The sequence below is a fragment of the Bubalus bubalis genome, chromosome X (genome assembly GCF_019923935.1).
Source record: "Bubalus bubalis isolate 160015118507 breed Murrah chromosome X, NDDB_SH_1, whole genome shotgun sequence".
NCBI lineage: Eukaryota > Metazoa > Chordata > Mammalia > Artiodactyla > Bovidae > Bubalus > Bubalus bubalis.
The window spans coordinates 106269853-106295371 of record NC_059181.1 but is presented as its reverse complement, the minus strand read 5'-3'; the positions used below and the strand labels follow the sequence as shown (position 1 = coordinate 106295371).

At 37.8% G+C, this 25519-nt stretch overlaps 1 protein-coding gene across 1 annotated transcript; it reads left to right on the top strand.

Moving 5' to 3' along the window:
• Positions 1–1190: 1190 nt before the first annotated feature.
• Positions 1191–24197, top strand: CLIC2 (chloride intracellular channel 2). Its single transcript, XM_006048694.4, has 6 exons — positions 1191–1494; positions 14393–14502; positions 14628–14753; positions 22074–22180; positions 22864–23045; positions 23645–24197. Exons 1-6 carry the CDS (start codon positions 1438–1440, stop codon positions 23804–23806), a joined length of 744 nt encoding a protein of 247 aa, XP_006048756.1. The 5' UTR covers positions 1191–1437; the 3' UTR covers positions 23807–24197.
• Positions 24198–25519: the final 1322 nt, after the last annotated feature.

Here is a 25519-nt window from a genome sequence, read left to right as displayed (position 1 = left end):
CAGGTCCCCCATCCTAAAGGACACTCAAATTTATAACCAGTGGCCACTCCTTGTTTAAACCCTGCGGGCGTGGCAGAGACCAGATTTTGCCCAAAGCCTGTAAATTGTCTTGCAAATTATTTACATGTGGGCAACAGCAAGTGCATGTACAGCCCATATGAGCACGGGGGACATGTGGTGTCGTAGAGAGAGGGTCGCAATGGTGCCCAGCTTGTGGATCCGTGTTCACTTTGGCTCCAAGCAGAAAGAGACTCTTCCTATCAGAAGGGTGTATTCACCCAGGGCCTGAGTCCACCCCACCCCACCTCATCCTGACAGGCAGAAAACACAGCTGCCAGAAACACTGCAGAGAATGAGTGATCAGTTAGGATATTTTACTGCTGTTTCCAAAGTTGACAAGCAGAGATACAGAGCTGCTTGTGGTTCCTCATACAGATACTAAAACCAGGAAGTGATCCCTTCTAGTCCACCATTCCCAGAAACAGAGAATGAGTCCACTATTCCCAGAAACAGAGAAACATGCAAAAGACACCCCCAGACTCAACCCTTTCATTGAACATTCCCCGATTATAGAAGAGAAGTGAAATTTGCACCCCAGAGGGGAAATCTGGCTGTGTCAGCAGTAGAATTGAGGTTGGAGACTTTTGATGAAGTATACCTCTTTTCAAACCAAAGGCAGTGTCATTAGATAAACATCCTTTTCAATGTTAAAACCTGAATGAATCCGCCACAGGTATACATGTGTTCCCCATCCTGAACCCTCCTCCCTCCTCCCTCCCCATTCCATCCCTCTGGGTCTTCCCAGTGCACCAGCCCATGTATACCTGTGGCAGATTCATTTTGATATTTGGCAAAACTAATACAGTTATGTAAAGTTTTAAAATAAAATAAAATTTAAATTTAAAAAATAAAAAATAAAAAAATAAACCCGAATGATTTCTGGACTTTTTCCTGGAAGAGCTTTTTGCTGCTGTCAGGTTACAGAACAGCATAAGGGGCCATTTTCTGGGCATAAAGCCCAGGATTCAAAGGGAAGCTCTAGAGAACATCTGGTCTGCTTGATATATTGAAAATGCTTGTGTATTTGTGTGTATGTGTTTCTCTATGCTGACTCATAGCACTGAAGCGTCTCTGGAAACACCCCCACCCTTCTAGCCAGCCAGTTTATACACACCCAGTTGGCTCCTCCTTGATTCAAATGTTAGGTCAAGAGGAAGAAGGAAAACAAATTCAAGAGCCGCTCTCAACCATCTAGAATTTTCTGCACCCCTCCTCTTGAAGACAGACTAGCCCAGTTCTGACTATTAGAAGCTGGATTTCCCTCTTAAAGCACAACCTGCATTTAAGCCTTTGGATAAAATTGGAAGAAACCAATCTGTGAGTACTGTGGACTGTGCAGAAGGCAGAGGGCTGACAACTGCCACTAAAAACAGACAGATGGCAGGCCCAAGGCCCAGCAGTGAAGCAGACCCTGAAATTGAGCTTTTTGTGAAGGTAAGTTTCTAGCTCTAATGACAGCATACAAAATGTATTTTTTCTTGACACTGGACCTCAGCTCCTTTTTAAAAAGTCAACATTTCAGCTAGAGATAGGAAATAAATTTGCGATTATGTACCTACTCTGAGTCCTTGAAAAATGCTTGGGTGTTTGGCTGCTCTTAGATAGCAATAGAAAAACATCCCATCTGAAAAAAGCAAGAAGATATGGTGGAAAGACAACTAGACTGGTTAGTAGTCAGAACAACTAAATTGTATTCTCAGCGGCTTCCTTTGTAACCGTGGACCTCTTTGTTTCTCTATCTATACAATGAAGTAGCCTGACAAAATGATCCTTAATTCTTTCCAGGTCTCACAATCTATGTTTTATTGGATAGATTTTCGAAGGCCTGAATGTGAGGAGAGGGCCAAAAATGGCCCAATAGCCTCATTCCCACCCATGATCCAAATAGAGCTTTCTAAAATTCTCTTACAATGGATGAACATCACAGCAGTGTCACATGAACACCATAGGAGGGGAAAGCCAGGAGTGTTTGTGTGCCTGTTATGTGAGCAGCAGGCATTTTGCCTTGGTTTTTTTTTAAACATCTTAACTTTTAAGAAAAGCCCTTTGGAAAACCCCTAAAGCAGGAGAAAGGAACATGTGTTTCTAAATTAGCTCATCAAGAAAAAGAAACAATTTGTATGGGTTATTCCAAGTAGAAACTACATAGTTTCCTAAATCTTTGCCTATATTAACTATTTTCTATATATTTTCATTTACTATTGGAAGTATTCAGGATGATGATAATAATAACAAATTCATATTATGCTTGACCCTTTTCTAAACACTTTACATATATTATCTCCTTTAGTTTAGGAGGATAGGTTAATAAAAGTAAAGTAGTATTATAAGTAGTATTGGTAGTAATATTGTTCTCATGATTTCTAGATAAGTAAGCTAAGGAAATAAAGGTTAAGTAATTTGCCTCTAAAACTACATCTCCTCTTGATGGCCTACAAAGACATAAATAAGGTGTGCTTACCAAATATTAGATTAAACACCTGTTAGCCAAAGTAATACTTTTATACCCTGGTGACTCAGACAGTAAAGAATCTGTCTGCAATGCAGGAGACATAAGAAACGCACATTAGATCCCTGGGTCAGGAAGATACCTTGGAGGAAGTAATGGCAACCCACTCCAGTCTTCTTGCTTGGAGAATTCCACGGACAGAGGAGCCTGGTGGGCTATAGTCCATGGGGTCGCAAAGAGTCAGACACGACTGAGGGACTAACACTTCTACTTTCTTTTTTTTTTTTTAAACATATATACACCAAGTACATAGTTAATCTGCCTTTTCAAAATTATGGGGGAGAGAGACTCTTGAATTCCTACACAGAAAAAGAATCCAAGTAAGTGTTTGCTGGACTGTGGGGCATAAGAGCCACTTCTCCTACCTCTTGTTATTGCTGTTTAGTCACTCAGTTGTGTCCACATCTTTGCAACCCCATGGATATAGCCCGCCAGTCTCCTCTGTCCATGGGATTTCCCAGGCTAGAGCCTAGAGTACTGGAATGGATTGCCATTTCCTTCTCCATCTCCTACCTCTAGATTCCAGCAAATCTAAATAAGCCTTAACTTCCTAACTGGCTTTTTATACCTACCAATTTCAAACCAGAGGTAATAAGTCTCTTCATAGGGTAACTAGTTTCTTTTGTCTAAACTTATTTATTCAATCCAACAAAATTCCTCTAACCCGTTGCTGGCACTGATCTGTGTGTTTATCTTCATAGACTTCCTATGATTTGCATGGTTATATAGACAGTAGAAGTTAGGAAGTCACACGTTGGAGAAGCAAATGTTAAATTAAACAATAACTTTCAGGTTAAAAACTAATAACTTACTGAGTACTTACTATATGGCAGGGCCTGTGCTAAGTGGTTTATTATTAACCCTATTTTATGGGTACAGAAACTAAATAAAAGAGTAGCTAGGTGGTTTTGCCTAAGGTTACATAGCTAATAAATGGCTGGGTTAAAATTCCAGTCCTTTTAAATAGCTGTTTTGTGTGTGCATATTCAGTGGCTAAGTCATGTCCAACTCTTTGCGACCCCATGGACTGTAGCCTACTGGAGTGGGTTGCCATTTCCTTCTCTAGGGGATCTTCCAGACCCAAAGATCAAACCCGCGTCTCTTGCATCTCATGCATTTGCAGGCAGATTCTTTACCACTGCACCACCTGGGAAATTAAAATAGCTGTGCATAATCTTAATTATTTTCACTTGGGCACACTTTTTAGTAAAATTTCTCAGAATTTCATTAGATGAAATCCTCTAGATGTAAGTTTATCTAATGATGTTGACACAAGTCACAGATTTTCTGAAAGAACCTTGACTATCATCTGGTCTGGGTTTTTGTTTTGCTTTGCTTTACAAGTGGCACCAGTGGTAAAGAATCTGCCTGTAATGCAGGAGACATTAGAGAGGTGTGTTCAATCCCTGGGTCGGGAAGATCCCCTGGAGAATGGAATGGCAACCCACTCCAGTATTCTGGCCTGGAGAATCCCATGGACAGAGGAGCCCAGCAGGCTACAGTCCATAGGGTCACAGAGTTGGACATGACTGAGTGACTTAGCATGCACACATGCAAGATTGATTCCAAAGATCTCTAGAAGTTCTGTAGAAGATACTATGAGGGAGAATAGGGATTGAGAGAAGTGAAAATGTTAATGACAAAGCTTAAAAAGCAACTGTATCTCATTTATACTGTGGTGTCTTTCCAAGGATTAAATAACTCCGCAATTTTCCCAGCTACCTCTAGGAAACCTACCACAATTTCCCAATAGCATTGATGGGATCCCTAAAAGAAAGTAGGTTTTTTCTTATCACAATTAAGAATTCATATCACACACACCCCTGTGTTCCATGTAGCTAGTGAAAACATTGCCTTTCAGCTCTGAATGACTTGGGCAAGATTTATATCTGGGAACTAAGAAAGGATTTTCTAAAAGAACACATTTTATTTTTTCTAGATGCAGAAGTTGTCTTATTTGTTTGCTGTTCACTGATAAATGGAGTTTTTATGTTCTTTACTCTACTGGTCTAATGGAGAAGGAAATGGCAACCCACTCCAGTATTCTTGCCTGGAGAATCCGATGAATAGAGGAGCCTGTTGGGCTGCTGTCCATGGGGTCACACAGAGTTGGACACAACTGAAGCAACTTAGTAGCAGTAGCAGCAGCTACCAGTCTAAAATTAAGTTTTCACAGATTTGTAGATAACATTATGTGTGTTGTGCTTAGTCACTCAGTCATGTCTGACTCTTTGCAACCCCATGGACTGTAGCCCTCCAGGCTCTTCTGTTCATAGGGATTCTCTAGGCAAGAATACTGGAGTGGGTTACCATGCCTTCCTCCAGGAGATCTTTCCAACCCAGAGATCAAACCCAGGTCTCCCGCATTGCAGGCAGATTCTTTACCATCTGAACCACCAGCAAAGCCCAAGACTACTGGAGTGGGTAGCCTATCCCTTCTACAGAGGATCTTCCCAACCCAGGAACTGAACTGAGGTCTCCTTCATTGCAGGCAGATTCTTTACCATCTGAGCCACGAGGAAAGCCCATAACATTATAGACTTTAACATTTGGGCCAAAATCCTGAATAAAATATTTTTGTCTTTATTGATAAATTTGAGATAGAAAATGATACTATTCTCTAACCAGACTGTTTTCAAATTAGAACTATTATAAAGACGATCATAAAGACTTCGTTGTTGTTGTTCAGTTGCTCAGTCATGTCTGACTCTTTGCAACCCCCATAGACTGCAGCATGCCAAGCTTCCCTGTCCTTCACCATCTCCTGGAGTTTGCTCAAACTCATGTCCATTGAGTCGGTAATGCCATCCAACCATTTCATCCTCTGTCATCCCTTTTACCTCATGCCTTCAACCTTTACCAGCACCAGAGTCTTTCCTAATGAGTCAGCTCTTGGCATCAGGTGGCCAAAGTTTTGCAGCTTCAGCTTCAGCATTAGTCCTTCCATTGAAAATTCAGGGTTGATTTCCTTTAGGTTTGACTGGTTCAATCTCTTACTGTCCAAGCGACTCTCAAGAGTCTTCTCCAACACCACAGCTTGAAAGCATCAATTCTTCGGTACTCAGCCTTCTTTAGGGTCCAACTCTCACATCCATACATGACTACAGGAAAAACCACAGATTTGACTCTACAAACATTTGTCAGCAAAGTAATGTCTCTGCTTTTTAATATGCTGCCTAGGTTTGTCATAGCTTTTCTTCAAGGAGGAAGCATTTTAATTTCATGGCTGCAGCCACTGTCTGCAGTGATTTTGGAGCCCAAGAAAATAAAATCTTTCACTGTTTCCATTGTTTCCCCATCTATTTGCCATGAAATGATGGGACTGGATGCCATGATCTTAGTTTTTGGACTGTTGAGTTTTAAGCAAGCTTTTCCCCTCTCTTCTTTCACCTTCATCAAGATGCTCTTTAGTTCCTCTTCGCTTTCTGCCAAAATGGTGGTGTCATTTCTTATCTGAGGTTATTGATAATTCTCCCAGAAACATTGATTCCAGCTTGTGATTCATCCAGCCTGGCATTTCACATGATGTACTCTGCATAGAAGTTAAATAAGCAGGGTGACAATGTACAACCTTGGCATACTCCTTTCCCAATTTTGAACAGTCTATTGTTCCATGTCCAGTTCTTCTTGACCTGCATACAGGTTTCTCAGAAAGCAGGTAAGGTGGTTTGGTATTTCCATCTCTTTAAGAATTTTCCACAGTTTCTTGTCATCCACACAGTCAAAGGCTTTAGCATAGTCAATGAAGCAGAAGTAGATTTTTTTTTCTGGGATTTTCTTGCTTTTTCTTTGATTCAAAGGATGTTTGCAATTTGATCTCTGGTTCCTCTGCCTTTTCTGATTAACAACAAATCCAATAAAAATATTAATTTGGAGAAAGCAGGGTTTAAGGAGTGTGGGTTCTGCAGTAGATAGTAATGGATTTGCTACATGAGAAGAGTATATGTGTTCAACTCTTGTCTACGTGAGAGTACTTGAGCAAGTCAGCTTCTCTGAGCCTCTTTCCATATCTGTATGGAGTAATGATAGAACCTCCCTCACAGAACCATCTTCACTGTAAGGATTAAATCAAATAAATACGTAAGACACCATAGTTTTTAACATAGTAAACAATAAATGTCAGATGTTGCTGTTGTTATTTTTTACACTTAGAAACTTAGATCACAAACGCAAAGAGAAAATGTTCTGGTGAATGACCACATCCTGTCTTTGCCAGCTGGAAGTAGGTAATTTATCAATCAGGCTTCACAATTTGTGTGTGTATGTGCTCACTCACTTAGTCATGCCCAACTCTTTGTGACCCCATGGACTTCAGCCCGCCAGGCTCCTCTATCCATAGGATTCTCCAGGCAAGAATACTCAAGTGAGTTGACATGCCCTCCTCCAGTGGATCTTCTGGATGCAGGGATCTAACCTGGGTCTCTTGTGTCTCTTGCATTGACAAGTGGGTTCTTTACCATTAGTGCCACCTGGAAAGTCCAACATTTTGTGTAATGGCACTTTATTTTTTATTTAATTTTTATTTTATATTGGAGTAGAGTTGATTTAGTTTCAGGTATACAGCAAAGTGAATCAGTTATACATACACACATATTCATTTTTTTCAGATTCTTTTTCCATTTAGGTTGTTTATATAATTTTGACCAGAGTTTCCTGTGCTATACAGTAGGTCCTTACTGGTTATCCATTTTAATTTTGAAATTAATTTATTTATTATAATTGGAGGCTAATTACTTTACAATATTGTGGTGGTTTTTGACATACATTGACATGAATCAGCCATGGGTGTACATGTGTCCCCTTGTGCCAAACTCTCCTCCCACCTCCCTCTGCATCTTATCCCTCAGGGTTGTACCAGTGCATTGGTTTTGAGTGCCCTGTTTCATCGAACTGGGACTGGTCATCTATTTTACATATGGTATATACATGATTCAATGCTATTCTCTCAAATCATCCCACCCTGGCCTTCACCTGGTGGTGATTTAGCCGCTAAGTTGTGTCCAACTCTTATGACCCCATGGACAGAGGAGCCTGGCAGGCTACAGTTCATGGGATTCTCCAGGCAGGAATACTGGAGTGGGTAGCCATTTCCTTCTCCAGGGGATCTTTCCAACCCAGGAATCAAACCCAGGTTTCCTGCATTATAGGTGGATTTTTTTACCAAGTGAGCTACAAGGGAAGCCCTTGCCATCTCCCTCAGAGTCCAAAAGTCTGTTCTTTATATCTATGTCTCTTTTGCTGTCTAGCATATAGGGTCACCGTTACCATCTTTCTAAATTCTGTATATATGCATTAATATACTGTATTGGTGTTATTCTTTCTGACATACCTTACTCTGTATAATAGGCTCCAGTTTCATCCACCTCATTAGAACTAATTCAAATGCTTTTTAACAGCCGAGTAATATTCCATTGTGTATATGTACCACGGCTTTCTTATCCATTTGTCTGCTGATGGACATCTAGGTTGCTTCCATGTCCTAGCTATTGTAAACAGTGCTGCGATGAACATTGGGATACACATGTCTCTTTCAATTCTGGTTTACTCCGTGTGTATGCCCAGCAGTGGGATTGCTGGGTCATATGGCAGTTCTATTTCCAGTTTTTTAAGGAATCTCCACACTGTTCTCCATAGAGGCTGTACTAGTTTACATTCCCACCAACAGTGTAAGAGGGAGCCCTTTTCTCCACACCTACTCCAGCATTTATTGTTTGTAGACTTTTTGAAAGCAGACATTCTGACCGGTGTGAGATGGTACCTCATTGTGGTTTTGATTTGCATTTCTCTGATAATGAGTGATGCTGAGCATCTTTCATGTGTTTGTTAGCCATCTGTATGTTTTCTTTGAAGAAATGTCTGTTTAGTTCTTTGGCCCATTTTCTGATTGGGTAATTTATTTTTCTGGAATTGAGCTGCAGGAGCTGTTTGTATATTTTTGAGATTAATTCTTTGTCAGTTGCTTCGTTTGCTATTATTTTCTCCCATTCTGAAGGCTGTCTTTTCACCTTGCTTATAGTTTCCTTTGTTGTGCAAAAGGTTTTAAGTTTAATTAGGCCTGGTTTGTTTAATTTTGCTTTTATTTCCAATATTCTGGGAGGTGGGTCATAGAGGATCCTGCTGTATTTTATGTCGGAGAGTGTTTTGCCTATGTTCTCCTCTAGGAGTTGTATAGTTTCTGGTATTACATTGAGATCTTTAATCCATTTTGAGTTTATTTTTGTGTATGGTGTTAGAAAGTGTTCTAGTTTCATTCTTTTCCAAGTGGTTGACCAGTTTTCTCAGCACCACTTGTTAAAGAGATTCTCTTTTCTCCATTGTATATTCTTGCCTCCTTTGTCAAAGATAAGGTGTCCATAGGTGCGTGGATTTATCTCTGGGCTTTCTATTTTGTTCCAGTGATCTATATTTCTGTCTTTGTGCCAGTACCATACTGTCTTGATGACTGTAGCTTTGTTGTATAGTCTGAAGTCAGGCAGGTTGATTCCTCCAGTTCCATTCTTCTTTCCCAAGATTGCTTTGGCTATTTGAGGGTTTTTGTATTTCCATACAAACTGTGAGATTATTTGTTCTAGTTCTGTGAGAAATACCGTTGGTAGCTTGATACAGATTGCATTGAATCTATAGATTGCTTTGGGTAGTATACTCATTTTCACTATAATGATTCTTCCAATCCATGAACATGGTATATTTCTCTATCTATTTGTGTTCTCTTTGATTTCTTTCATCAGTGTTTTATAGTGTTCTATATATGGGTCTTTTGTTTCTTTAGGTAGATTTATTCCTAAATATTTCATTCTTTTTGTCACAATGGTGAGTGGGATTGTTTCTTTAATTTCTGTTTTCTCATTGTTAGTGTATAGGATGCAAGGGATTTCTGTGTATTAATTTTATATCCTTCAACTTTACTATATTCATTGATTAGCTCTAATAATTTTCTGGTGGAGTCTTTAGGGTTTTCTATGTAGAGGATCATGTCATTTGCAAACAGTGAGAGTTTTACTTCTTCTTTTCCAATCTGGATTCCTTTTATTTCTTTTTTCTTCTTTGATTGCTGTTGCTAAAACTTCCAAAACTATGTTGAATAGTAGTGGTGAGAGTGGGCACCCTTGTCTTGTTCCTGACTTTAGGGGAAATGCTTTCAATTTTTCACCATTGAGGATAATGTTTGCTGTGGGTTTGTGATATATGGCTTTTATTGTGTTGAGGTATGTTCCTTCTATGCATGTTTTCTGGGAAGGTTTATCATAAATGGGTGTTGAATCTTGTCAAAGGCTTTCTCTGCATCTATTGAGAAAATCATATGGTTTTTATTTTTCAATTTGTTAATGTGGTGTATTACATTAATTGATTTGTGAATATTGAAGAATCCTTGCATCCCTGGATAAAGCCCACGTGGTCATGATGTATGATCTTTTTAATGTGTTGTTGGATTCTGATTGCTAGAATTTTGTTAAGGATTTTTGCATCTATGTTCATCAGTGATATTGGCCTGTAGTTTTCTTTTTTGGTGGCATCTTTGTCTGGTTTTGGTATTTGGGTGAAGGTGGCCTCATAGAATGAGTTTGGAAGTTTACCTTCCTCTGCAATTTTCTGGAAGAGTTTGAGTAGGATAGGTGTTAGCTTTTCTCTAAATTTTTGGTAGAATTCAGCTGTGAAGCCGTCTGGACCTGGGCTTTTGTTTGCTGGAAGATTTTTTATTACAGTTTCAATTTCTGTGCTTATGATGGATCTGTTACAATTTTCTATTTCTTCCTGGTTCCGTTTTGGAAGGTTATACTTTTCTAAGAATTCGTCCATTTCTTCCAAGTTGTCCATCTTATTGGCATATAATTGTTGATAGTAGTCTCTTATGATCCTTTGTATGTCTGTGTTGTCTGTTGTAATTTCTGCATTTTCATTTTTAATTTTGTTGATTTGATTCTTCTGCCTTTTTTTCTTGATGAGTCTGGCTAATGGTTTGTCTATGTTATTTATCTTCTTGAAAAACCAGCTTTTAGTTTCTTGATTTTTGTTATAGTCTCTTTGTTTCTTTTTTACTTATTTTTGTCCTAATTTTTATGATTTCTTTCCTTCTACTAACCCTGGGGTTCTCATATCTTCTTTTCCTAGTTGCTTGCTTTAGGTGTAAAGTTAGGTTATTTATTTTATTTTTTCTTCTTTCTTGAGGTAAGTTTGACCATCCCCTTAGCACTGCTTTTACTGAATCCCATAGGTTTGGGGTTGTTGTGTTTTCACTTTCATTTGTCTCTATGCATATTTTGATTTCCTTTTTTATTTCTTCCATGATTTGTTGGTTATTCAGAAGTTTGTTGTTTAGCCTCCATATGTTTGTATTTTGAATAGTTTTTTCCCTGTAGTTGACATTTAATCATGCCATTGCAATCAGAAAAGATTCTTGAAATTATTTCAATTTTTTTGAATTTACCAAGGATAGATTTATAGCCCAGGATGTGATCTATACTGGAGAATGTTCCATGTGCACTTGAGAAAAAGCTGAAATTCATTGTTTTGGAGTGAAATGTCCTATAGATATCAATTAGGTCGAACTGTTTGATTGTATCATTTAAAGTTTGGGTTATCCATTTGAAATATAGCAGTGTGTCAGTGTCCATCCCAATTTCCCAATTTATCCCTCCTCCCACCTTCCCCCTTGGTAACCATAAGTTTATTTTCTAAGTCTAAGTCTGTTTCTGTTTGGTAAATAAGTTCATTTCCATCATATTTAGATTCCACATATAAGTAATATCATATGATATTTGGCTTACTTCATTCAGTATGACAATCTCTAGGTCCATTTGGGTTGCCGCAAATGGCATTATTTCATTCCTTTTTATGGCTGAGTAATATTCTGTTGTGTATATATACCACATCTTCTTTATCCATTCATCTGTCAATGCACAATTAGGTTGGTTCCATGTATTGGCTATTGTAAACAATACTGTAATGAACATTGAAGTGCATGTACCTTTTCAGATTATAGTCTTCTCTGAATATATGCTAAGGTCTGGGATTGCTGGGTCATATGGTAGTTCTATTTTTAGTTTTTTCAGGAACTTCCATACTGTTCTCCATAGTGAATGCACAAACTTACATTCCCACCAACAATATAGGAAAGAGAAGTCGTTCAGTCGTGTCCAACTCTTTGCAACCCCATGGACTGTAGCCTATCAGGCTCCTCCGTCCATGGGATTTTCCAGGCAAGAGTGCTGGAGTGGATTGCCATTTCCTTCTCCAGGGGATCTTCCCAACCCAGGAATCGAACCTGGGTCTCCCGCATTGCAGGCAGACACTTTATCGTCTAAGCCACCAGGGAATATAGGAAGGTTCCCTTTTCTTCATATCCTCTCCAGTATTTATTGTTTGTAGATTGGTGATGGCCTTTCCGGCCAGTGTGAGATAATACCTTGTTGTAGTTTTGATTTGCATTTCTCTAATAATGAGAGATGTTGAACATCTTTTCATGTGATTATAAGCCACCTGTATATTTTCTTTGGACAAATGTCTATTTAGATCTTATGCCCACTTTTTGATTGGGCTGTTTGGTTTTTTTTTTTTTATACTGAGCTGTTTGGGCTATTTGTATATTTTGGAGATTAATCCCTTGTCAGTTGCTTCATTTGCAAGTATTTCCTCCCATTCTATGGGCTGTGTTTTTCTCTGGTTTATGGTTTCCTCTGCTGTGCAAAAGTTTTTATATTTAATTATATCCTGTTTGTTTATTTTTGCTTTTATTTTCATTACTCTAGGAGGTGGATCCAAAAAGATCTTGCTCCTATTTATGTCATAAAGTGTTTTGCTTAAGTTTTCCTCTAAGAGATTTATAGTATCTGGACTTACATTTATGTCTTTAATCCATTTTTAGTTTATTTTTGTTTATGGTTTTAGAGAATATTTTAATTTCATTATTTTACATGTAGCTGTCCAGTTTTCACAGCACCACTTATTGAAAAGAGACTGTCTTTTTCTCTATTGTATATTCATACATTTTGTGTAATGGCACTTTAAATCAGCATTATTATAAATAACAGAAAAAGTTTCAGTTTTCCTGTAAAATTGTACTGCATTTCCCCCACACCTCAGTGTTCTGCCTTTTCTTTTACCAAAAGCAACCCGCCCTTCCTGCTGTAACTATTATCAGACTTTATTGTTCTTCCTGCCTCCCACCCGTAATCAAGATTCCATTCACTAACCCCATTTATGATTGGATCTTTAGTCTGACTTCTGTTACAAAAGAAGTTCAGACTGCCAAGACTGGTTGTCTCTTCCCATATCTCTTCACTCTCAGACGCCACAAAGAGCAACAATGAATGCTATTTCCTCTGTTGCAGTCACTGCCAAGAAAAAGAAAACTTACCAAAATATAAGAATTATGTCCAAGATCAAGGTGGTAGAATGGTCAGTTTCAGGTGAAAACGCTGTTCCTGGTTTATGATAGATAAGTGCCTTCTTTGCTTCAAACTTGTATGCATGATTGTAGGGGAAAGTGAAGAAAGAGCAATGCAGGGGAGGGAGCTCTCTGATCCCTTCTTATATGGCCATTAATCCCATCATAGGGGTTCGACCTTAATGACTTCATCTAATAGTATTTTGCATCTGCTAATCCCAAACTCCCACTCCATCCCTCCCTCGCCACCCTCCTTGGCAACCACAGTCCCTTCTCTACATCTGTAAGCCTTTTTCTGTTTTACAGATAAGTTCATTTGTGTCATATTTTAGTTTCCACATATGAGTGATATCTATATTTGTCTTTGTCTGGCTTACTTCACTTAGGATGATAATCTCTAGGTTCATTCTTGTTGCTGCAAATGGTGTTGTTTCCTTCTTTTTATGGTTGAGTAGTATTCCATTGTATATACACACCATATCTTCTTAATCCATTCATCTGTCAATGTACATTTAAGTTGACTCCATATCTTGACAATCATAAATAAGGCTGCAATGAACATACAGGTGCATGCATCTATTTGTAAAATAATAAAAATAATAACGCTGGAGTCCCAACACACTACTTATGTGAAAATAAATTCTAAATATTAATAGATGAAACAAATGTAAAAAGAAAACCATAAAGGTAGTAGAAAAAAACACAAGAGGACATCTTTATAGTAAAACAAAATAAGAAAATATTTTTTCTTTGCAATTCTGATGTATATAACAGCTGTATATGCATATCAGAAAAAACAGATTTTACAAAGCAAAACAGTATAAGATTTTATTTAAAATTTTAATTTTACATGAGACTTCAAAAAATTACGTGTAACGTATCAAAAAGAGTTAGTGTCCTTAGTAGACAAATAATTTTTCCAAACTAATAAGGAAAAAGTCATAATCTTAATAAAAAATATAAAACTGTCATGAGCAAACAGTTCACAGAATAAGGAAATCAAATATCCAATGAAAATATGGAACACATCTTTCAAGAAAGAAATTTGGCAGGATTATCAAAATGGAAAATGCAGTTAATGTTTAGTCAGCATTCTGATTTTAAAGATGAATTCTAAATATATAATCTTAGAAATGGAACAAGTTGTATGCCTGGAAACATTTGTTACTGAAGTATTTAGAGTAACAAAATTTTGGAATATCTGAAATGGTTATATAAATATTGGTAATGTATAAAATTTATCATTATTATATACTCATCACGTATTTTATATAAAATAAAATTATTTGCTTCATTAGCACTCTCTGCCCACAGATTGTAGAATCCTTGAGATTAAGGACTTCCAACTCTGTCTCTAACAACTTGCTCATTTCACAGTAAGCATTCAGTAAATATTTGTTGAGCGAATGAATGAAGGAAGCCTTTCTTTATCTTAATAGGCTGGAAGTGATGGGGAGAGTATTGGAAATTGTCCCTTTAGTCAACGCCTTTTTATGATCCTCTGGCTTAAAGGAGTTAAATTCAATGTGACTACTGTTGACATGACCAGGTAAGAGAAATCAGGACATGTTTTATTCTGGGGGTTAAAATCAGTAGACACCGATACAATCTTGGTGTTTGCATAATATGTACTTTATCTAGAAGCCTAACTCTGCTTATTTTCAATAATCATAGAAAGCCCGAAGAGCTGAAGGACTTAGCCCCAGGCACCAATCCGCCCTTCCTGGTATATAACAAGGAGTTGAAAACAGACTTCATTAAAATTGAGGAGTTTCTAGAGCAGACACTGGCTCCTCCAAGGTACAGCATTTTTACAGGATATTGTTTGAGATGATCTGTTTTATTGGCTTATTTATTGCAGGTTGAGGATTTTTCTAGACATTTCCTTTTCAGTTTTGCTCTTTCTAGAAAAGTTTGCAAAGATCCCTCGATCACTCCGTATATGATTAGAAAACTTTTGTTTTGTTGTTGTTATTCAATTGCTAAGTCGTGTCTGACACTGCAACCTGATAGACTGCAACACGCCAGGCTCCCCTGTCCTTCACTGTCTCCCAGAGTTTGCTCAGATTTATGTCCATTGAGTCAGTGATGTTATTTAACCACCTCATCCTTTGCCACCCTTTTCTCCAATTTTGCCTTAAGTCTTTCCCAGAATCAAGGTCTTTTCCAGTGAGTTGTTTATATTTTTCCTGGCAATTTTTATTCCAGCTTGTGATTCATCCAGCCCAGCATTTCACATGAATTACTCTGCCTATAAGTTAAATAAGCAGGGTGAAAATATACAGACTTGTCAAACTTTCTGCCCAGTTTTAAGCCAGTCAGTTGTTCCATGTTCAGTTCTAACTGTTGCTTCTTGACTCACATACAGGTTTCTCAGGAGGCAGGTAAGGTGGTCTAGTATTCCCACCTCTTGAAGAATTTTCCACAGTTTGTTGTGACTCACGCAGTCAAAGGCTTTAGTGTAGTCAATGAAGCAGAAATAGATGTTTTTCTGGAATTCTCCTGGTTTTCCAATGCTACACCGGATGTTGGCAATTTGATCTCTGGTTCTGTGCCTTTTCTAAAACCAGCTTGAACATCTGGAAGTTCATGGCTCACGTAGTGTTGAAGCCTGGCTTGGAGAATTTTGAGCATTACTTTAGCATGTGAGGTGAGTGCAATTATGTGGTAGTTTGAGCATTCTTTGGCATTGCCCTTCTTTGGGATTGGAATGAAAACTAACCTTTGCCAGTCCCGTGGCCACTGCTGAGTTTTCCAAATTTGCTGGCATATTGAGTGCAGCACTTTCACAGCATCATCTTTCAGGATTTGAAATAGCTCAACTGGAATTCCACCACCTCCACTAGCTTTGTTTGTAGTAATGCTTCCTAAGGCCCACTTGACTTCACATTCCAGGATGTCTGGCTCTAGGTGAGTGACCACACCATCGTGGTTATCTGGGTCATTAAGACCTTTTTTGTATAGTTCCTCTGTGTATTCTTCCCACCTTTTCTTAATCTCTTCTGCTTCTGTTAGGTCCATACAGTTTCTGTCCTTTATCATGCCCATCTTTGCATTAAATGTTCCCTTGGTACCTCTAACTTTCTTGACGAGATCTCTGGTCTTTCCCTTTCTGTTGTTTTCCTCTATTTGCATTGTTCATTTAACAAGGCCTTGTTATCTCTCCTTGCTATTGTCTGGAACTCTTCATTCAGTTGGGTATATGTTTCCCTTTCTCCCTTGTTTTTTGCCTCTCTTCTTTTCAAGCTATTTGTAAGTGTTCCTCACCCAACCACCTTACCTTCTTGCATTTCTTTTTCTTTGCAATGGTTTTGGTCACTGTCTCCTGTACAAAGTTACAAACTTCCGTCCATTGTTCTATAGGCACTCTATCAAATCTAATTCCTTGAATCTATTCAGCATCTCCACTGTATAATCATAAGGGATTTGACTTAGGTCATACCTGAATGGCCTATTTTTAGACGTCTATTTTGTTCTTTCTAGAAAAGTTTGCAAAGATTCACCCTGATCACCCCATATATGATTAGAAAACTTTTACATATATTAAAACTTTATGAGATGCAAGTAGTGTGTTAAAATTTTAATTTAATTTTAGCCACATTGTCTAATCCATAATGAGGTTTGGGGACACTTATACTAGTAGAAATCAGATTTATTTCATTGTAGAGCCCTCAGAAGATCTACAATTTTGAAATAGCCTTTAATTCAGTCTGATCTCTTAGTTCTGCAGGGGAGAAATATTATGTCTATCATGCATAAACTTCCCCCTTTGACTTCAAAGACACAAAGACCACAAATATAACATTTAAAATTATTTTTAAAATGCATAAATTACTTAAATTAAAAAAAGTAAATTCTCTGTAGTCTAGAAATAGAGAAGAAACCATTGGAGGGTTGGGAGTGAGGGTATGGGATAATAGCAGTGTAAAGTCCATGAGGACTGATGAAGACTAGCTCATTATATCACTGATGGCATGAAAGGAGAACATACCTAACACAAGAAAACCAGGCAACAGGTATCTCTCAATTAGCTAGAGGCCATAACTTCACTGTCTACACTTGAATGACAGCTCTATGTCTCTGCCCACCCAGGATAGTGTCTGAAAATAATAAGACTACTGTATTCATTTTAAATTGTTGTTCAACAAACTCAGTGTCTTAAAATATCACTCATTTATTATCTCACAGTTTTCATCAGTCAGAAGTCTGGCTATAAGCTTAAAACTGCTCTAAAAAAATAAAGTCTTAATGTTTATGTATACATTATAAATAAAAGGGTCTATCAGTACAAAATTCTTCCTACCTAAGAAACTAGGGATACTATTTAAGATTCTTTTCTGTGTTCCTATACTATGTCTCTTTCATCCATTAGTGATGGCTTCCTGTATATTAAGCACTTGTTCCAAGTTTGTCCTATAAGTATTGAGCCTTATTTTGTTATTTTCTCCTCATCCATCTTCCTCTACTACTGAATCCCCTCAAACCACCTGCTCCCCAACCTTTTTGTGATCCCAAAGGTAACTAATGAAAAATAATCTATGATGTATGTTTCTATACCCTTCTTATGCTCATATAAACACAATAATAGTAAGCATAATTTATGCATCTTGCTTATCTGGCTTCAGAAAGCGTTTTTTAATATACATCAACTCCACTAGTGTAGATTTATGCTTACTATAATTGTGCTGCAAGTTGCCAAATGATTCCTCTACTGATGGACATTCCCTTTCCTTCCAGTTTTTTTATCACTACAAACTGCTATAAACAACATCCTTTCTCATGTGTCCTTATGTACTGGTGTTTTTATTCCTGTGGAATAGATTCACAGGAACAAAATTCAAATGGCATATATCTTTTTAAAATTTTTACTGCTTTATCCACAAGGATACACTTTTTTGAAATATCTTTAATACTATGCATTATCATTCTTTTAACATCTGTGTCACCCAGATGGGTTTAGTGATAGCTCACTGATACATCAGTTTGCATTTCTGCTAACATGTGATCTCGAGTAAACTTCTGGTTCCCAATGTATAATAACTTGGGTCCCCGCTGATGTCTTTTCAGAAGATCTCAGCTCTCTCTGAGAGATACTTCAGGAGCCACTGCCCACATGCCCAGTGGAAGGCTCCTTCAAGTCTTTTTTAAAGGCAAAATGTTGGCTTTTAGTAAATATGGATGGTGGGTACATGGGCACTTCTTTTTTGTATGCTATTCTCTGTATCTTTTGTTAAACTTCAAAACTTCAGAATTAGCAATGAATTTTCATGCCTCCATACAATGGAATACCATACAGTCATTGAAAAAAGTGTCTGAAAAGTACTGAAGTATAGTTGTCATATAACATTGTGTAAGTTTAAGGTATACAACATGTTGATTAAATACATGTACATATTACAGTATGTTTACCCACCTAGTATTAGCTAATACCTCTATTCCATCACATAATTATCATTTATTTTTAGTGGTAATAATGGTTAAGATCTACTGTATTAGCAACTTTGAAATTTATAATACAGTATTATTGACTATAATCACTAGGCAGTGGATTCAATTTCCTGAACTTATTTATATACTAGTTGCAAGTTTTTACTTTTAAATAACATCTTCCCAATTCTTCCATTCCCCATCCTGTCTCTTGTGACCACCATTCTACTCTCTATTTTTATGAGTTTGGCTTTTTAAGATTCCATATGTAAGTGATATCATATAGTATTTGTCTTTCTCTGCCCAACTTACCATAATGTTCACAAGATCCATTCATGTGGGCACAAATGGCAAGATTTCCTCCTTTTTCATGGCTAATATCCATTGTGTGTGTGTGTGTGTGTGTGAATAAAACCACATTTATTCATTCATCCACTGATGGACACTCAGGTTGTCTTAAGTGTCTGGTGTTATTTGATGAAATTTTGTAGAGTTCTGTTTTTATTTTGGTTCTATACATTTCATATTAAATTATTTCTAAATATTTTATATATTTGTCACTTTTGTAAGTGGAATATGTTAGTAATATCCATTTTGTTATGGCTATTTCTTTAATGTTTGATTTGTATTTAGCCACCTTATCAAAATATCTCATTAATTCTAGCAATTATTTTGGCTAGAAAAGGCAATCTTGTCTTGCATTTTATAGGTATACGGTTATATTGTTACTTCTCTTCCAATAATTATACTGATTGCTTTATGTTGTTGTTTTTCTCCACTTGCTAGAACCTCAGAAAATGTCAACTATAATAGCAATCATAGGCATTTCTGTCTTGTTGCCTAAACTTTATGTACAAAATGTAGTCACCCCCAGAATGGTATTTTTCCTTGTCTCACAAATTAGTACATTAAGCACAATATTGAAGAGCCATAGTTATCATGATTATCCTCATCCTTTACTGATTTTAAAGGGAATAGTTGTGACATTTCACCATTTAAAATACTTGCTGAAAGTTGTTGATGGATACATTTGACCAAGTTAAAGAAATTAATTGACTTATGTAATCATTTAACAAATGTTTACTGAATATTTATTATGTGCCAGGTACTATTCTAGGCACTTGGGACACATCAGTGAATAAAATGGGCAAAATCTTTCTGCCCTAGCAGAACTTACATTTTAGTTAGGGAAGACAGCAAATAAGCAAGAGAAAAAGCAAACTATAAACTATTTTAGATGATGATAAATATGAAGGAAAAGTAAAGCAAGGGAGGGAAGTAGTGGGTATTTGGGACAAGGGAGAGGTTGCAACGTCAGATAAGGTGGCCAGTGAAAGGCCTCACTTAGGAGGAGATATCAGATTTAAAGACCTGAAAGAAAAGGGAAGCAGGCCATGTGCATATACGAGGGAAAGCTCTTTATGTAAAAGGAGATCAAGTGAAAAAGACCTGTAGTGGGACCTTGTCAGGCCTATTTGAAGAAAAGCAAGGTGGTCAATGGGAATAAGGCAGAGAGTGGGAAGAGATGAAAGCAGAGAGGTAAGGTGGGATCAGATCACACCACTGTGAAGACTTGGGCTCTGGTAGCAGGTGTAGAATATTCTGAGAGTGTGAGGGACAAGCATGGGACAGGGAGGATACAGGAAGTTCCCTACGTACAAACAAGTTCTGTTCTGAGAGCATATTCATAAGTCCAATTTGTTTGTAAGTCCAGTGAAGTTAGCCTGGTGGTGGTGGTTTAGTCGCTAAGTCGTGTCCAACTCTTGCAATCCCATGGACTGTAGCCTGCCAGGCTCCTCTGTCTATGGGATTCTCCAGGTGAGAATACTGGAGTGGGTTGCCATTTCCTGCTCCAGAGGATCTTCCCCACCCAGGAATCCAACCCAGGTCTCCTGCAATGCAGGCAGATTCTTTACCAACTGAGCTATGTACCCAATAACCTAGAAAATCCCATGGTCAGAGGAGCCTTGCAGGCTACAGTCCACAGGTCACAGAGTCAGACACCACTGAGCACGCATCAACCCCCAATGACACAATCAGCTATATAGTACTGTATTGTAATAGGTTTTTAATACTTATCACACAAATAATACATAAAATGTAAGCAAGCACAAAAAAAAAAAAAGGAAACATTTTTAATCTACAGCACAGCACCTTGAAAAGTGCAGTACTGCAGTACAACAGCTGGCATCCAGGAGCTGGCATCCAGTGAACAGGCAAGAAGGGTTACTGACTAGAGGAGGGAGACGAGGTGGGAGATAGTAGAGCTGAAAGGTCTCAAGAGCAGTAAGAGACAGAGGGTGCGCTGCAATGTCACTCATTCCTGCATTGATGGCACAGTGTCTGGCTCCTTGATGGACTCAATTCCATCCACCCTCTTGAAGAAACAGTCCAGTGATATCAGGGTAGTTACTCTATATCTCGCCATAGATGACACAGTAGCAGTGGATTGCATTCTGAACACCTGCTGCAACATTCATGTACCATTCTAGGTTCAGGTCCTGGGGTTAAAAAGCTAACAGTGCCTCCTCAAATAAAGAAAATCCCCTTGCCATTTGCTGTGTTGTAAACCTCACCCGTTCTTCACTTACTTATTCCTCTGGCCTCTCTGTCCTTTCTCTGGCCTTCCAATTCCATCAGGTCTTCATTAGTGAGCTCCTTGTGTTGCACAGCAAGGAGTTCAATGAAGTCATCCTCCTGCAGATCTAGCTCATGTCTTTGAAAGTTTGAAACTTGAAGATTCGTATGTTGGAGAATTACTGTAATCAAAAATGGTTGCAGTAGTATAGGCTTGGGACCAGGTAGGAAGCAAGGGATGTGGCAAGTTGTGGACAGATTATAGATACATTTTGAAAGGTAGGCTGGCTGGACTTGCTAATGGATAAAATGCAGGGATAGAGACAAAGAGGAATCAAGGAAGATGGTTAAATGTTGGACCCAACCATTTCTAGTTGCTAGTGCAGGGTTTTCTGAATAGGAATTGATTTATTGATTGGACACTTTTCAGGCATCTGTTCATGATCATACAGCTTTTGTTCATTTGTTAATGTGGTGAATTACATTATTTTATTGTATTATACTAAGTTAACTTTGTATTACTAAGAGGAAGACATCTTCGCTTCTTTTCCCCACCCTCTCCTCTACACTTTTATGTGTTTTGTTATTTGAATCCATGTTTTTTGTACTACTTATATTCTGCCAAACAGGTTTTTAAGATCAAGTATGTGGGGTTTCCCTCATAGCTCAGGCGGTAAAGAATTTGCCTGAAATGCAGGAGACCTGGGTTCGATTCCTGGGTCAGGAAGATCCCCTGGAGAAGGAAATGGAAATCCACTCCAGTATTCCTGCCTGGAAAAAATCCCATGGACAGAGGAGCCTGGTGGGCTACAGTCCATGGGGTCACAATAGTTGGACATGACTTAGTGACTAAACCACCACCATGGGGACCCAACAGTCATTTGAAACATTGTTTTCACAGATAAAGGAACTTTAAATTCCAAATAGCTGGTTTCCCAGTGAATTTTAACCACTAAAGACTGGAAAAAAGACACATTTTCAATGAAAGGTTTCTCAGGACCTTCAGTTTCCAGCTTGATTTTCTAAAACTTCTATTCTCAGTAGAGTGCAAGCTAGGACACCTGGTGTATGCCTTGTTATATGTGAATGTCATGTGCAGTGATATTTCTTTTTAAGGTATCCTCACTTGAGTCCCAGGAACAAGGAGTCCTTTGATGTGGGCTGTAATCTCTTTGCCAAGTTTTCTGCATACATTAAGAATACACAAAAGGAGGCAAATAAGAGTAAGACATCTTTATTTAAATCTTTTTGTTTTTCTCACATTCTCACAATCACATTCTGACTCAACTAAAATAGGATTTTCCTGAATATATAATATATATTGGGAAATACTCTTCATCTTGTTCTCTTTTCTCTCTTCCGAAATTCCCTTGAATGAAGTTTTACTGGATTTAGAACCTAATATTCAATATAGTAATCACCAACTTAGCTCAACTAGAACATTAGCATGCCAGATGTGAATTAACTACAGGATTGTATTTCTTAACCCTCCAACTCTCCCAGTTGTGTGTACCTTTAAGGTTTCTTAAACCATAGCAGCTACCATTTCCCACAAACACTCTTGAACACGTTTACTATTCTATGAATCAGAAGAGCTATGAGTCTCTTTTCCCACTTTCTGACTCTCCTTTAGTGATAATATGCATCACCTTTCTTTCTTTGACTCTCCTCCCAATGTACTTCCTCAAGAAAAGTCCAAAAATATTTCCACTTGCCATTTGATTAAACATCTGCCTCTGTCTTATCAGTGTGTAGTTGAGCATTTTGGTTAAATATATAGATTTTGAAGAGTCAGTGTAAGCAATATGAAAAGACAGATATCTAAATGTGTGAAAAGTGTATTGAGAATGTATTCAGTCATGAAGACAACAAATGTATATGTAACCCTATGATTTCATTGCCTCAGCCTTTGAAAAATCTCTGCTTAAGGAATTTAAGCGTCTGGATGACTACTTGAACACCCCACTTCTGGATGAAATTGATCCAGACAGTACTGAGGAACTCACAGTCTCCAGAAGATTGTTCTTGGATGGCAATCAACTGACCCTGGCTGACTGTAGTTTGTTACCCAAACTGCACATTATTAAAGTAAGTCTTTACAGGGTGGGCTGAATGATTGAGAAGGGTCTGGGGAGTCACCAGCAGGAAGCACAGTGACCATTCAGTGTGAGGTTTTTATATTATTGATTTGTCATCATTGTTATGCATAGTGTATGTCTCCTTTCCTCCTCAGAGGAAAAATCCATAATGATCTCCACTGGAAAACATAAACACTTCTTGCTTCTTTCTTCCTAAATTAGAAGGTGTTTTCTACTGTCTTGTCTATAAAACAAGGGTACCTATTGCACAGAACTGTTGAGGAGTAAGACACTGTTGGAACCCTAAACAAACTCTTAGTCCAGTGAAGAGATAAAGCTCTTTATCTGTGCTTCCTTCTTCTAAATATATTTATAATTAAATATAGCATAAATATAAAAATAATTACAAACATGACGTTTTGTTTACATATGTAGAAAAAGAACATTAAAGTAGTAAATCCAAGATTCTTTAAGTTTATTTTGTACTTTTTGTGTAGATAATATGTCCTCAATGATCTGGACCTTTGAGATATATTTTTACACAGTCGGCATGTTACTGATGCCCCTCACTACCAACTGCTTTTCCTCTTTTTTTTTCCAAAACCCTAGGTTGCTGCAAAGAAATACCGTGACTTTGACATTCCAGTAGAATTCTCAGGAGTCTGGCGCTATCTCCATAATGCCTATGCCCGTGAAGAATTTACCCACACATGTCCAGAAGACAAAGAAATTGAAAATACCTATGCAAGTGTGGCTAAACAGAAGAGTTAGGATAGCCCTTTCAGTAGAAAAATCTCTCTTTTCACTTGCTATCATACTAGAAAGTCTTTTAGAAATAAGAATATGGAAAATGCTGTTTCCTCTATTCAACTTTCTTATGAAAAAGAATACTGTATTTTCTGTACCTAGTTAATCCAAACTATCTGCTTACTGTGTATTTTACAGGTCTTCATATTTCATTTTTTAATTCCCATGGCACAACCACTGCAATTTTAAATTATATGAAAATTGTCAATATCTTTTACCATTTGATTGAAATCCTAGAAGGTATCATGTGTGCAAGCTCAACCGATGGCTAAAGTTACAAATGACATATAGTCATGGTTTCAAACTGTCCCTTAGAGACATTTCCACCTAAATCATTAAAACAATTTTACTAAGACATCTGACTGACCAAAAGGTCTTCTTGCTATTCACTAAAGGGTAAAGTAAACCATTCTTAGAGAATAATCATAAATCTTTCTACAGAATTTTAAACTGTTCCATTATTAAATGTACTCAGATGTCCACCTTAAAATGCAGTCAAATCACTCAAATCTGAAAACAAAACCTGAACTTTACTCATGGTCCTTCAGAGAAGAAACAAAGTTCAGCCTCAAAAAAGAAATGCAGGTGCTATTATACGTCTTGGTGGGAGTTAGATAAAATTTATTTATTTATGGCCAACCCCAGGGCATGCGGGATCTCAGTTCAGTTCCCCGACCAGGGATGGAAACCATGCCCCTTACAGTGGAAGCGCTGAGTCTTCACCACTAGGGAATTCCCTGAAAAAAATCTCAATGAAGCAGTGTTTTAATAGGTTCAAAAAAAAACAGAGTTAACAGGTACATGAAATAGGCACATGAAAAGATGCTCAGTATCGCCAATTATTAGAGAAATACAAATCAAAACTGCAATGAGGTACCAGCCCACACTGGTCAGAATGACCATCATTTAAAAGTCTACAAATAACAAATGCTGGATAGGGTGTGGAGAAAAGAGAACCCTCCTACACTGCTGGTGGGAATGTAAACTTGTGTAGCCACTACAGAGAACAGTATGGAGGTTCCTCAAAAAACTAAAAATGGAGCTACCATATGACCCTGCAATCCAATTCCTGGGCATATATTTAGAACTCTAATTTGAAAAGATACATCCACCCATATGTTCATAGCAGCATTATTTACAATAGCCATATATTTAGAACTATAATTTGAAAAGATACATCCACCCATATGTTCATAGCAGCATTATTTACAATAGCCAAGACACTGAAACAACCTAAATGTCCATCAACAGATGAATGGATAAAGAAGATATGATATGTGTGTCCGTGTGCGCGCGGTATGCTAAGTTGCTTCAGTCGTGTCTGACCCTTTGTGACCCTATGGACTGTAGCCTGCCAGGCTTCTTGCTCCATGGGATTCTCCAGGCAAGAATACTGGAGTGGGTTGTCATGCCCTCCTCCAGGGGGTCTTCCCGACCCAGGAATCGAGCATGACTCTTTTATGTGTCTTGCATTGGCAGGTGGGTTCTTTACCAGTAGTTCCACATGGGATGGCCTTGACACATGCACACTACTATATATAAAATAACTATAAAGACCTACTGTACAAGAAACTCAACTTAATACTCAGTAAAGACCTATATGGGGAAAGAATCCAAAAAAAGAGTGAATATATGTATAACTGATTCACTTTGCTGTACACCTGAAACTAACAAATC

Coding starts and splice junctions, on each gene's coding strand:
- CLIC2 (XM_006048694.4), top strand. CDS start 1,438: ATGGCAGGCCCAAGGCCCAGCAGTGAAGCAGACCCTGAAATTGAGCTT. Junction 14,503..14,627: donor ACTACTGTTGACATGACCAG/GTAAGAGAAATC, acceptor CAATAATCATAG/AAAGCCCGAAGAGCTGAAGG. Junction 23,046..23,644: donor CCAAACTGCACATTATTAAA/GTAAGTCTTTAC, acceptor CCAAAACCCTAG/GTTGCTGCAAAGAAATACCG.